Source organism: Lepidochelys kempii, chromosome 1, assembly GCF_965140265.1.
Source record: "Lepidochelys kempii isolate rLepKem1 chromosome 1, rLepKem1.hap2, whole genome shotgun sequence".
Classification (NCBI taxonomy): Eukaryota; Metazoa; Chordata; order Testudines; family Cheloniidae; genus Lepidochelys; species Lepidochelys kempii.
Window position 1 is genome coordinate 259,514,199 of NC_133256.1, and position 14,711 is coordinate 259,528,909.

The following is a 14,711-nucleotide window of genomic DNA, read 5'->3' on the forward strand; positions in this document are numbered from 1 at the left end:
TGGGGGGGGGACATACAATGTCCTCTATACTTAATGGGAATGTTGACCTAAATTCTTAAGCAAGTGTCCTGGATACTGAGGCATACCCAGTGCAGCAGTTTGGAAATTCTCTTGCATCTTTCTGATGCACTAAAAACAGAGCATTTTACTGAATTAAATGTATAAATGAGTAATGCATCTGCTACAGTGATAGATATATAGCAAGAGCATCCATGGTGATGGTAGAGTAAGGACTTTAAAACCTAGAAAAACTTCTTTGAAAAGGATACAAATTTTCATGCGGAGTAGGAGGAAACTTCCTGTGGGTAGATTTCATAACTTCATACTGCCTGCAGGGTACCATGCTACACCTTCCTCTCAGATATCTGGGACAGGCTACCTTACTACAGGGTACTGGACTACCTGGATCACAGGTCTGATTCGGTATGGCATTTCCTGTGTGTCTGATATTTAATGAATTTTTATACTTCCTCTTGGTTTTTGTATTACAAGTACACAGTCCTACTGTAGAAGGTGTTTGGTGTGCAGGTGGTGGAAGTTTTAGCAGATGGGTAGGAGTTTTTGGGTTAAGCTCCACTGATGAGAACGGAGGTGCTATCGCTAATGCTGGTGCTGCTATGCAGGCGGCTGAGCACTGATTGCTGTAATTGGAGCAAACAAAGGGCTAGTCTACATGGAGGCTTGGCGCATAGCAAGTAAAGCGACAGCATACTGGCCTGCCGTGCACTAGCTGGCGGTGTGGACCCTGCTACCGTGCACTAAAAGTTCCTTAGTGTACTTTGATATACTGATAGCAGTATGTCAAAGTGCATTACAGAGCTTCTAGTGTGTGGTAGCAGGGTTCACCCAGGAGGTTACTGTGGGCGCCTATGCTTGCCACTCACTAAGTCTCTTGTGTAGACAACCCTTCACTATAGATGAGATCTTAGTAAGTTTAAACTTTTGTCCTTCTCTTCAATGGGCTCCCACCAGTGCTAGTTACAACTGGATATAACATGGTTATTGCTAGCAAGACTCTAGCAATGTTTGCAGAACAGTCTACCTGTGTGACCATATGCAAATCACCTAAGCTCTCTATGCCGAAGTTCTCCATCTGTAAAATGGGGATGCTTTTTTACCACACACTGATGCAAGGATACAATAGTAATTTGTGAAGTGCTCTACCGCTATATAGTGATGAGCACCATAGTAAGGAATAATAAAAGGAAAGCTAACCTTGAGTGATCAACTTGCTGGACTAATGCTTTACATTGAAAATATTGCAACAGTTCTAACTAGATTAGCATAGGTGTCAACTAGTTCTACAGAACTCTTAAAGAAGACCGCCTAATCAGTGTGTTAGACTTGCTGTGATAAGGTATGGAGGTACATAAAGTGGTTTGGAGGAGGAACGGGCAGCATGTGTCAGGGCCTCATGTAGCAGAATACTTTTGGTTCCTGGTTCTTTATATGCCATTTAGTCTCTTCTTGTAGTATACCATATGAAATAGTAAGCTAAGTAAAATTAAATGGAAACACATCTTCCTAACTAAACCTAGTATAACTTTTTAAATTTCTTCTTAATTCTTAGATGGGAATGATGAGCAATCCCAGTCCTTATGGCTCACCGTACAGCCAGAACACTGGGCAGCAGATTGGAGCCAGTGGACTTGGTCCCCAGATGCAGAATAAGACTGGGCTACCAAACAGCTTACCACAGTTTCCAATGGACAAAAAGCCAGTTCCTGGGACAGGAATGCCTAACATGGTAGGTAGAATTATAGGTTCCACTTTCAAATGGTAGCAGCTCAAATATGGGTCTCTTGCAATATTCTGCTTGTGGTGCTCTAGGATTTTATAGCTATCAAATACCGTGTGCATTCTCTTTGTCCCCCTGTGTCATGGGTATGCATGGAGGAGGGTCTAGCTCTCGCTGTGAAAGATAGAGCCGAGAAAGGAGGTCCGAGAGTGAGTGGCTTCCCCCCCCGCCAATGGTGGCAGACTAAAGGGATGTCAGGAGGAGAGGTGATGGTATGTAACTATGCAGAGGGAGTGAGTCCTTGCCCAGAATGAGCTTTATTACCTTCTGTCCAGCCCTGATTTTTTTCCCTCCCACCTCCTTCACTGGTGTGTTCCACTGTACTCCCTCAGGTCAGCTTTCTGTCTGGAGAGCTGCTTTTCATCCGTCCACTACCAGATTTCCATGAGAGAAGGAACAAACCCTTCTGTTTTCCCCACTTGTAGTAATATCTATTTTGTGGTAGCACCTGGGAGCCCCAATCACGGACCCAGGGTCTCATTGTGGAAGACACTGTACAAATGTATAACAGAAAGATGGCCCCAGCCCCAAATAGCTTTGCTCATGTTTTAGAAGCAGCAGCTGTTCTGTTGCGTCTGTTTTCAGGCAGCTACTGTTGGTGGTGGCGCTACCCCTTTCTGTTGTTGAAGCAGAACTTTCAGAGGAAAAAAGGGGTTCTTGAGTGAAGTGGGTGTCCAAAAGGGCTAGAATTAAAATGAACACTTAATTTTTGAGACACGTTGCTTATTCACAGGGTCGTCTTTTTTCATAAAAAAGAGCTGGTGGTTCCAACTGCCCTTTAATTTTGCATTTCATTATTATAAAAACTTTTAAAATAATTTAAATGGATTTGTGTCAGCCTCCTATGTTCATAGTAGAAAGTAGTGGAAAAGGGTATCAAAAAGGATAAACACTAGCCCTGTCAAGCAATTAAAAAAATTAATCACGAAGTTAATAATAGAATACCATTTAGTTAAATATTTTTGGATCTTTTCTACATTTTCAAATATTAATTTCAGTTATAACACAGAACATAGTGTACAGTGCTCACTTTATATTTTTGATTACAAATATTTGCACTGTAAAAAAAAATATTTTTCAGTTCACCTAATGAAAAGTACTTTCATGCAATCTCTTTATCATGAAAGTTGAACTTACAAATGTAGAATTATGTAAAAAAAACAAAACAAAACTGCATTCAAAAATAAAACAATATAAAACTTTAAAGCCTACAGGTCCACTCCATTCCTACTTCAGCCAATCGCGCAGACAAACAATTTGGTTACAATTTGCAGGAAGTAATGCTGCCCACTTCTTGTTTACAGTGTCACCTGAAAGTAAATACAGGAGTTCGTATGGCACTGTTGTAGCTGGTGTTGCAAGATATTTACGTGACAGATGCGCTAAAGATTCATATGTCCCTTCATGTTTCAACCACCATTCTAAAGAATGTGCATCCATGCTGATAATGGGTTCTGCTCAATAACGATCCAAAGCAGAGCAGACTGACGCATGTTCATTTTCATCATCTGAGTCAGATGCCACCAGCAGAAGGTTGATTTTCTTTTTTGGTGGTTCGGGTTCTGTCGTTTCTGCATCGGAGTGTTGCTCTTTTAGGGTTCTGAAATCATGCTCTAAAGGTTGTCCCTCTCTGATTTTAGATGGCACTTCAGATTCTTAAATCTTGGGTCACATGCTGTAGCTATCTTTAGAAATCTCATGTTGGTACTTTCTTTGCGTTTTTGTCAAATCTGCTGTCAGTGTTCTTAAAATGAACATGTGGTGGGTCATCATCAACGCCTGCTATAACATGAAATATATGGCAGAATACGGGTAAAACAGAGCAGGAGACATAGAATTCTGCCCCCAAAGAGTTCAGTCACAAATATAATTAACGCATTGTGTTTTTTAACAAGCATCATCGGCATGGAAGCGTGTCCTCTGGAATGGTGGCTGAAGCATGAAGGGGCATACAAATGTTTAGCGTATCTGGCACGTAAATACCTTGCAGTGTTGGCTACAAAAGTGCCGTGTGAACACCTGTTCTTGCTTTCAGGTTGCATTGTAAATAAGCAGGCAGCAGTATCTCCTGTAAATGTAAACAAACTTGTTTGTCTTAATGATTGGCTGAACAAGAAGTAGGAGTGAGTGGACTTGTAGGCTCCAAAGTTTTACATTGTTTTGTTTTTGAGTGCAGTTATGTAAAAAAACAAATGTAGATTTTTTTAAGTTACTTTCACTATAAAGAGATTGCACTACAGTACTTAAATGAGGTGAATTGAAAAATACTATTGCTTTTGTTTATCATTTTTACAGTGCAAATATTTGCATTAAAAATAATATAAAGTGAGCACTGTCTACTTTGTATTCTGTGTTGTAATAGAAATCAATATATTTGAAAATGTAGGAAAACATCCAAAATATTTAATAAATTTCCATTGGTATTCTATTGTTTAACAGTGCAATTAATTGCAATTTTTTAATCACGATTAATTTTTTGAGTTAACCGCATGAGTTAACTGCGATTAATTGACAGCCCTTTCTTACTATTATGAACATACTTGTTTCTGATAGGTTCATCCTTAAAAAGAAAAGATTTCTCCTTCCTCTTAAGCATTAGAAGCTAGACTTTTGTTTTAGCAGATGTTTGTGGCCCAAAAGCCACTTCGAACTAGCTTTCTAGAATTAAATTGGAGATATTAAAGCACTCTTAATTTAGTTTTCGCTGATCTTATTTATACAGTGCTCATGCAGAGGCCCTAGGGGTGCTACACAACAATTTAAATGCAATACAATCAAAAATCTTCTCATTAAAAAACAGGAAAGGGAGAATCCTATACAGGGACTGAAGTTACTGAAAAAAGTTCTGGAAGCAGTGTCGTCTGATTCTTTTGAAAAATGGGAAGGGTGAATGGCATGGATGTCTTAGTGATATAGTGCAGGGGTGGCCAACCTGAGAAGGAGCCAGAGTTTACCAGTGTACATTGCCAAAGAGCCACAGTAATACATCAGCAGCCCCCCACACCTCCTCCCACCCACGGGCAACCCCGCTGATCAGCACCTCCCCGCACCTCCTGATCAGGTGTTTTGTGGCGTGCAGGAGGCTCGGGGGGAGGGGTGTGGGAGGGAGGAGGAAGGGAACTGCAGGTTCAGGGGAGGGGGCAGAAAGAGGTGTAGTGGGTTTAGGGCCTGTGGCAGAGCCGGGGTTGAGCAGTGAGCACTCCCTGGCACATTGGAAAGTTGGTGCCTGTAGCAGTCAGTGCCTATCCAGGGAGCTGCATATTCACTTCTGAAGAGCTGCATATGGCTCCAGAGCCACAGGTTGACCACCCCTGAATATCATACCACAACAGCAAAAGCATAATGATGGAACTCTTGGTATGAGATTGGTTACCTGTCAAACTGAGCAACAAGAAAAGGGTTCTTATGGTGTCCTGGTCCGTGATTAGGGCTGCTTGGTACTACAGTAATATAAATAATATGAAGTCCTACAATCTTTCAGAACTCTAAAAACCAACAGGACTGTCTTAATCAGTTTGTCATTAACAGGCAGCCAGTGTTTATTCCTAACGCAACAGTGTTGCTGCATTCTATAAGTGGTAAAGAGCCCTGCTAAAAGTCCTACTAGGAGAAAATTATAGTCACTAAACTTTTTGTCTTGGGAATACATTGCTGTTGCAAAAGTTGTTACAGGATAAGTCAAAGTGTGGCTGGTACAAATTTAGTGGAAAAACACTTTTGTACTGTATCTGATAGTTTTCCCTGGAAAGAATGTCCAAAATAGTGCCAGAGTTCTAGCGTCATTCTATTTAACGTATCCCCTCAGAAGATGGGGAGGAGAGCGGGAGGCACCAAAGAGGATATCCTTGTACTGACTGCCAGTACCTAATATCAAACTTTAAGTCTTCATAGGTTGAGGAGGAGATAGCATTAATGGCTTTGGATATCAGTATTGACCAAGCACATCTCCAAAGCAGATATTGATCAAACAGGATCCACGGGTCGAAATAAATGTTTGTTTGGCATACTCATACTCCACCTCATGTTTAGAGGCGATCTCAGTAGGAAGCGTTATATACATTGAGTATGGATGAAATAGGATAAAGTCCTGAATACTGCATTTCAGGCTATTTTGAAGAACAGTTCATCACTGAGTAATTCCAATCCTTTACTCATATATCAAGAGGGTAGTTCCGTACACAGGACTGTAGGCATAGTTTCTGAAGCAACTTCTTGTACTTGCAGAATCCTTGGAAAGGTCCAGCATGACCACTATAGCCAGGTAGCCCAAATGTCAAAACATCAGGAGGGTTGTGCTAGTAAGGGTCATGAACAATCTCCTCTTCAGAAAGCTTCAATTCAGACTTAAACCTGCTTAAGATGACTTATACATCCAGGTGCACCTAGAACGAAACAAACACTACCTTCCCAAGTCTCCTGCCTAAAACAGAAAGGTTGCAAACAAGCCAGTAAATGGCAGCACTTGAGCATTAAGACTTAATGGTGCCCTTAACCTTGCTCTCCTCCTTTTGCGGAAGGAGGATGTTGATAATGCTATTCAAAGCAACTAAAGAAACCATGGGGACAAGATCACACAGATAGTGAATCTCAGAAGATCCCAGAAAAATCTTCAGTCCTCATCAGAGATTACATCAAATTAATTAGAAGTAGACAGTCCATCAGAAGCCTCAGATTTTGCCGTTGAAAAGGCACAAAGAGGAGCCCTGCAAAGAACTCATCACAGGTCATTTGAAGGAAATGCTAAATGGAACAACACAGTCTAGGCTAATTATACTGTGCACTACCTGGAAGTTTGTGTGGCATCTCTGGTAGAGAATAGGTAGAACCTTTGTGTTCTGTATGCCTGCATGAAATCTTTGTGACTAGGCAACTTCCCAGCCATCTCCTCTTCAGTTCGACTCTGTTGCTTTCAAAAGTGGAGGACTTCTTTTGTTAGCACCTCTTTAAATAATTGTACAAGTGCTACAGGATTTCTCTGTTAGATTTATCTTACATTTAAACAGCTGCACCCACAGCTCTTTCTGATGTTTTAAAAATGAAGTTTAAATCTAGTCATATTTAATGAGACTTTAAGTTGTGTGCCTCACAAGTCAATCTGAAAGTGTGTGTGAATTGAAGTGGCCTTAAGAAAATCATATAGATAAGGTAGAAAAAAAGGAAAGGGGGGTGGGGGAGGAAGAAAGAGGCTGAAAGTACTGTTGTCAGCAACGAGTTTCAATACCAGTGTGCAACAGTGTTAATAAATATTTAATTCTGGTAATCATTGGTTAAAGGTAGGTGGAAGATATAGTTCTCAATGCAAAATTGTATTCATGATGTGATTTTGTGTATAATCTAGCTAATCAGTGAATTGACCCTTTTTAAAAAGGGACTTGATTTTAATTTGTGTGTGTCTCTGTCACTTCCCTCAAGGGCCAGCAGCAGGCTACTCAAGTTCAGCAAGCTGGGATGGTGCCAGCTGCTCCCCAGGGAATGGGGTCAGGTGCACCTACAGCAGACCCAGAAAAACGCAAACTCATTCAGCAGCAGCTCGTTCTCCTCTTACATGCTCACAAGTGCCAGCGGCGGGAACAGGCAAATGGTGAGGTGCGACAATGCAACCTCCCTCATTGCCGTACCATGAAGAATGTCCTCAACCACATGACCCACTGCCAGGCTGGCAAATCCTGCCAGGGTAAGTAGAGAGTGAGCATGTGAGTGTGCTTACAAGAATAAATATAGGATTGGACAGGACTCCATGAAGGAGATGATGTAGAATTTTTCTCACTTATAGACACTGGGGAATTTAGCTTATAAGAGGGTTTTGACAGCAGGATGCTTCCATGATCACATCTGCATGCTAAGAAAAGAAAGGGTTAAGCACCTTTTGTGATGCAGAGGCATAGCCATTCAAGTTTTGTCCCCATCCTGAAATACAATAAAACCTACCAAGAGTGATCACTTGTGAGAGTTAGCAAAAGTAGTTGTTTGTAGGAGGTCTCTCTTCAAAGGTTTGCACACCAGAGAGCAGTGGTGTTCTATGGCCTCTGCAAGTAGTCTTGCAGTGACAAGTGGTCTCCCTTCAGAGATGGTCTCTAAGACAGGCTTTACTGTAACTGTTAACAATGGCCCACAGCCATTTGACCTCTGGCTGTGATATTGTCAGATCTCACATGGTAAAGGGTCAGCTTTGACAGTACTTAGTCTGGAAACTGCCAAGGGAGTGCTGCAGTAGCTGATGTTGGGGGTTCAGAGGGGAGAGTGCTATATTTTGAGTCATTAAGCATCCAGTGCCTCATATGCGTGTTTGGAGACTGTGGTGCTGGAAATGTACCGTATTTAGGATGACTAAGAAAAATTAAGGTCCTGACCACTTCTTTTATTAAAAGACTTCCAATGGTAGTTTCCTAGAGAGTAAAGGTAAACATAAGCCATCAAGGAATACACTTTTTTTATATGCCCTTTTTGGCTGTGGAGCAGTTGTCCTTCATGTTGTAGTTAATAATGGGTCAAAATGGAACCCATGTTTTGTGCATACCTTGTAGTCTTGTTTTAACTTACTTACAGTTCTACACAGTTCAGTTTAAGTTCGGCAGTAAGGCTTAGGTAAACACCCTTGAATTTTTTTGTCACTGAAAGTATGAAAGAATTAACACCTAGGAAAGTGGATGTTTTGGGATTGGTTTAATAATATTGAAGCCTCTTGTCTCTGGTCTGTACTGACCTGGGAGAAAGTTGAAACAATGACAGTTGTTGCAGATTTCTGGCTATTCATTGGCTTTTGTACAATTAGTTGATGGAAAAGAAACAGGATGAAACAGTCTGTAGTGGCTAGTGGGCAACTGCACACTCTTCTGACACTTGTACCTCATTTGGGGTTGTTGACAAGGACAGCAAGCAAACATGAAAAATCCCCTCTGCCCCCAAAACTGATTCCTTCAGGTGAGGCATGGGACAGTTTGGCTAAGAGCACTGGGTATGGATGGGTGCGTGTGTGTGTAAGCATGCTTCGATTTCCGATTTTTATTCTGAAAACTCTCACCTGCACTAAATTCAAATTTAAAAGCAGAAATGAGAAAGGAGAGCAGAATGGCATATATAAACCTAATGGAAAGGACCTTAACTTTTGTTTAGCAACAAAACTGAACTGTAAGACCTCTTTATTTTCTGCAAAGAAAACACTCTAAATCCTGTCCTGGTAAGAGGTTAGACCAGATACCTTAATGAATCTCTGCCATCTCTGATTAAAATATTTTGTGCTGTTGTCCTTCATAGAGCCATGACTTGATGGTCCTGTGTGTGTGTGCACATGTGAATGGGCATGAGAGAGAAGCATGTGGAGAAATTAAAATGTAAAATTATCTTTTTAAAATTTTTTGTTCCTCTTCCCTTTCCTAGTGGCACACTGCGCATCTTCACGACAAATCATCTCGCACTGGAAGAATTGTACAAGACATGACTGTCCTGTGTGTTTGCCTCTCAAAAATGCTGGGGACAAAAGAAACCAACAGTGTAAGCCTCATGCAATTCAAGCCTTTGCATGCTAGATTAATCATAAAAGGTCATGTTTAGTGTTAGATCTGTGTTATTGTAAGCCCCTAAGAGTATGGATCAGAGTAGAGCTGCCGTGTCATCCAGGAACTAACACGTGAGGATAAGGATTTTCATGTTGCTTTGGAAGAATATCCCCTCTTTCTCTAGCTAGTACCCAATATAATGTTGAAAACCCCCTTAGATAGCTTAATTTAGCCCTTTTTAGCTGGAGAGAGGAGGCCAGCATGATGCTGGGGCAGCCCAAGGGCTGGTAGTTCTGAGAGAAGAAATGTTGGGCATGTCCATTTTCATCCTTGTCAGAACTGTGAAAGTGGGGTTTGCACACTAAAGATTAAAAAGTGGTGTGTTCTAAGAACTTTTGCCTGCTCAGTTCAATATGAAAGTATTAAATGATATTACAGTGTTATACTTATGCCAGGTTATATACTACTTGAATTCAAAGTCTAGTTTTGGAATTCTTAAAATTTCTGGTTTATAAATGCCCTGATAACAGAACACTGTATGTGTAATTAGAGCAAAAGATTTGTAGGGTTTACCACATACTCTTCTGACCTTCAGCTAAGGTTGAATGAAAGTAACTTCTGCTTCTCACCTGACCAGCCCCTCTTCTTCCCGTTCTAAGCGGACACTTTTCTGCCATGTGAAGAATATTCTACATAAATTCATCTCTTTTTACCTTGGCAGCTTCTGCATTATGTCCCAGCATGCTCCCCCATCCTTCTCCTGATGTTACTTGCCCAAAATTTTTCTTGCTGTCTGACTCTCCCTTGTTGTTCCTGTCTAAATATCCCAATGCTTCTGTTTCCCAGTATTCCCTCCAGGAAAAAAACCCAAACCATTCTCCTTGCTACTTTGTGCTTTTCTCACAACTGGTCCTCTAGGCTGTTTACCTCTGTTCCGAAACTTTGTATCGAGAGAGAGAGAAATAAAGAATTCCATGAGCAATCTGGAGGACTCTGCTCCTCGGGCCTTTAACATCTGATTATGTGCTGTTTGAGCTTTAAACTGGTTAAAGCAAACTGACATGTCCAGTACATTTAATATTAGTGTAAATTTACTGTTCCCAGTTCATAGTGAAAGTAGTACATTGTGGTAGGGTAAAATTCCTCAAACTTCGCATTGTGGACTCTCTTGACCAGGGTGCTCATGTAACTGCTCTTGTAAGGGTATATTTTGGTCATACCAACAATTGAAATTTTGTGCACTTTTACCTTTTTCTTTGGTCTCAGTTTCTGACATTTTTGTTGATATGGTATCTGTCTTTTCCAGCATTACTGGGGGGAGCTGCCGCAGGACTTGCAAATACTGGCTCTGTAGGGGTAGGGCAACAGACTACGTCCTCTATAAACACTACCAGTCAGATTGACCCTAGCTCCATTGAGAGGGCCTATGCAGCCCTTGGACTGACCTATCAAGGGAACCAGATGCAGACGCAATCCCAGGCTCAAGTGAAGAATCAGCAGCAAGGGCAGTCACCCCAGGGTCTGCGCCCTATGAACCCCATGAGTAAGTTGACACTCAAGTATTAAAATACAAACTGTATGCAGCTATCTTCTGTGCTTTGTCTAATGCATGCTTCATGATACGAAAATGCTTCAAGATTTCCTTAAGTATTTTTGTTTCAGAACTGTTTTGTGTATATTCACACCTTGCACAATACTGGAATGCAGGTATGACTTCATGATCAGATGCAGATTGAAGCATTTTACAGCATTGTCATTTGTTCTGTAGTGTTTAAAAATTTGAAAGAGCTAAATAGGGAATTGCTCTCCTCAACTCATTGTTTAGATGCTTAGAATCGTTCTCTGTCCCTACGTTGCTTATTTTAGAACCACCAAAGAGTACTTAGAGATCTTACCTTGTATCTGAGCTACCCAGGGAGTCAAACTGGAACCGGAGAACCAGTTTGAACCAGAATTTTTACTTGAACCAGAACCGAACCAGAACCAAACCTGAACCAGAATTTTGTCCTACCTCCTGACCTGAAACTGAACTGGAAAAAAAAATTGGGGTTACTGCTTAAAATAAAGTTTCAGCAATTTTAAGCTCAGTATTTTAAAATACTGCTGTGATCTTATTTTCATTATAAAACAAGACAAAATAACATAAGCGCGTGATTGCTACCAGAAAGGCCTGCCCCAGTATAATGAGAAAGGAATGGTAATAGGAAGAGACCAGCCCGGGAGAGGGGAAGCAGGGGGCCCCAGAGTGAGATGAGCTTTCTCCTGAGACTCCCCTCTGGGAAGAGAAGAGGTGGAATGTTCCCTTGTCCCAGAAGTTAACAGTAACTCTTCAAGCCCAGGGGAAAAGGTAATGGCTCCCCAACTCTTCTCCCTCTTAGGCCTCCTGCCACTCCTGTCCAACACCTGGGGCTCCTCCCTCCAGTTGCCCCAAACTCAAGAGTGCTTTCATGTACAACTTTAAAAAAAATACATAGCTGTGTATCTTTAAAACACTTCAGAATAAAACCTTTTAAATGTGATACACTGAGATGATGAGATTCTCATGTGGCCCTGTAGCAGTCCATACACATTCATGCTTGCAGTAGGTGCAAGTACACAAAAGTAAAATATTTGCTTCATACCACTCCAGTGTGATTCTTCTTCGCAAATAAAGATGGTGCATTTGAGTAACTTCATTTAACAAAACAAAATGTAATGCAAATTAAGACAGTTAAATGGATGCTTTGAGATTAGCATAGCCATTCTTTGGTTGTCTTTACCCAGGTGAAAAGCCCAGAATAAGCAGAATTTTATTGTTTTCTGTGAAGTAACCTATGTGGTGCATTTAAGGTTCAATTGATGGATATCAAGGTCTTCCCAACCCACTCTGATCTGGCTTTCCTCGTATCTCTAGACTATTTTCTGGAGAATATTTTTCTGTTCTTTAGTCATAGGAGAAATGTGTGCTAGAGCTAAACCCTATTTCCGAGGACAGTTGCTCTCTGAAGTTTCTGGAGAGCCTGTTGAGATTCATGTTCTTTATTATTATTATTGGATTAGTGGAGAGAAATTAGACTGCAATCCCTCAGGGTGTGGCTCCTTTTCTCCTCAGATTATTTTCATTTTAGCCAATCTGTGCTATTCTCATTTCTGAATACAAAGACTGTAGATAACACCAAAGGACACAGTTCTGCCCTGGATTAGTGTTGATTTTTCTCAACCTTGGTCTGCTCTTATTCTCATGCTTGGCCTTGCTATTGATATACAATATAGCTTCATCAGAACAAACCTTTTTTTTCTTTCTCATGCTCGTTTCTATAAATGCAAAATGCCATTGTAGTTTGCAGATGGCTGAAGGATACTTTACTTGACTTTGAAGGTAGCCTGCAAGAGTGTGTCTCCCCCCCCCCCTTTTTTTCCCCCCTGTTTTGGCATTTTTGCTGGGAGAATCAAGCCTGAATGATTAGTCTTATGTTATCCTACAAGAAACTGAAACCTGACCAGTTAAGAGAGGAAGAGATTTTTAGCCAGACGACAAAACTCATCATTTTATAATACCTGTTTGACTCAGATTCCCATCAGACTTTTGGAAGGAAAGCTCCTTGTGAAAGTTTTGAGTACCACAACCCGTTTAGATGAGAGCTGTGACTTTCTTCAGTTCTCCGATTCTTTCTAAAAGGGAAAAAAAAATCCTCCAACAAACCAAAATTTTTTGAAGTAAAACCACCAACCATGAAGCCTTAAACTTTCAAACCATTGTACATCATGAAGATGAAACTCCTCTTTCCCTCCTCCACTAGTATCTTTAATACTTGTGAATGATTGTTGCTGTTTAGATATTCTGCCACAGTCTGTAAAGAATAGAATTTATGAAGACTAGCCAGTCTGGAGCTGATCAAGAGGGGGGAGTAATTCTTGTCTAGATTGTGCTTGATGTGTAAAATGGTAAACTTCTGAAAATCTCCTTTCTTGGTGGTGTCAAGAGGTACAATTTCAAAGGTCTTCTCAAGAAATTGGCCAATTGAATCATCTTCAAACAAGTTGTCATTGATTTGTTCACCCATGTCCCTCTCAAGCACACACAAATTTGTAGGAATACACCATTCATGGTGGTAATATCATTTTTAAAGAGCCAGCACTATGATGGGAGTCTGATTAGACTTGGGACTCCAACTTTATGTAGTCCTATTGTGAATGTCACCCTTCTTTAGATACTGATTAGCTTCTCAAATCAGGGATTGTCAGTTCCTGGTATTCTCTCCTCTCCCAGTCATAATTTATGAGCAGCCGACATGCCTTCTGAATAGCTTTGCAAGTTAACATGGATTCTTTACTGACTTAGCCACTCACTGAGGTAAATACTGATGTTCATGCAGATTTGTCAGATAAGTTTGACCTCACCTCAAATGCTGTGCTCAGTTTTGTCAGAAATAGAATGGGTCTGTAAAAGGCTAACAAATTCAGGCCTTGGCATGAAGGATGGCAGATGAGGAATTGAGAAGTTTAACACTTGCTTTTTACTTGGAGAGGGTAAGAGAAATGATGGCAGTAAATAAAAATAGACTGACTACAGAAGACCCAGTGAGCACTCCTGTTAACCAAATGTCTTTCTGTTTTATTATGGGTAAAGGGTGAAATTAAAGGCAGCAACGACAGTAAAACCAAGAGAAATTTTAATTGTGTGAAGAGACTTCTGTGGGTCAAAGACATAGCACAGGAATAACTTAACAGTGAAAGATAAAGCTGCTAGGGCTGGGAATCTTTGAAACTTCCTTAAATCAGCAGGATCAGTGATGGACTGATCCTGCTGATTTGGGGGTTGGACTAGATGACCTTCTGGGGTCCCTTCCAACCCTGATATTCTATGATTCTATTCTATGATTCTCTTTTATTGCCGGCTTCCTCACTTCCTTGATTTTCCCCACATAATCCCATACGTGGAACACTCTAGAGAAGAATATTGAGACAGATAGCATAGTAAGATTCAAAATAGCATTACACAAGTGATTAAGACTAGTATCTGCAACTAAACATTAGAAAAATTACAACCTTCAGGCTTCAGAGCTGATCACCACCTGAGATTAGAAAGAAATGTCCTTCTTCCATGCTGTAGTATTCCACTATTACAGAAACTTTTAACTGATCAGAAGAGGAGGAACCCTTCCTCTGACAGCACTAGCTCTTGTCAAACAGTGTACCAGTGTAGATGGACCATGGCTTTCTTTGGTATGGCAGTTTGTATCTTGTAACTCTCTCCTGTCTTAGATCTGCCATTATCACCAGAGTGAATGTCCATGGAATTGTAGCTTATCTGAATGGCAGAACTTAGTCCTGGACTATGATACACAATACACTTTATAAATTAGTGGAGGGAGTGTGGCTAAAGTAGCAAACAAGATGGTGGTTAACTCCAGCTCTCTGCAATAAAGGGGAGGGGA

General features: G+C 40.8%; 1 protein-coding gene across 6 annotated transcripts in view; it reads left to right on the forward strand.

Annotated features, from left to right (window-relative positions):
- EP300 (E1A binding protein p300) overlaps positions 1–14,711 on the forward strand; it is a 130,863-nt gene that overhangs the window by 47,402 nt on the left and 68,750 nt on the right. For all 6 annotated transcript variants that reach the window (XM_073327139.1, XM_073327141.1, XM_073327148.1 and 3 more), the window contains exons 3-6: positions 1,571–1,747; positions 7,211–7,472; positions 9,176–9,289; positions 10,601–10,837. In XM_073327139.1, the coding sequence (XP_073183240.1) occupies positions 1,571–1,747; positions 7,211–7,472; positions 9,176–9,289; positions 10,601–10,837 (790 nt within the window). The remainder of the gene's footprint in view (positions 1–1,570; positions 1,748–7,210; positions 7,473–9,175; positions 9,290–10,600; positions 10,838–14,711) is intronic.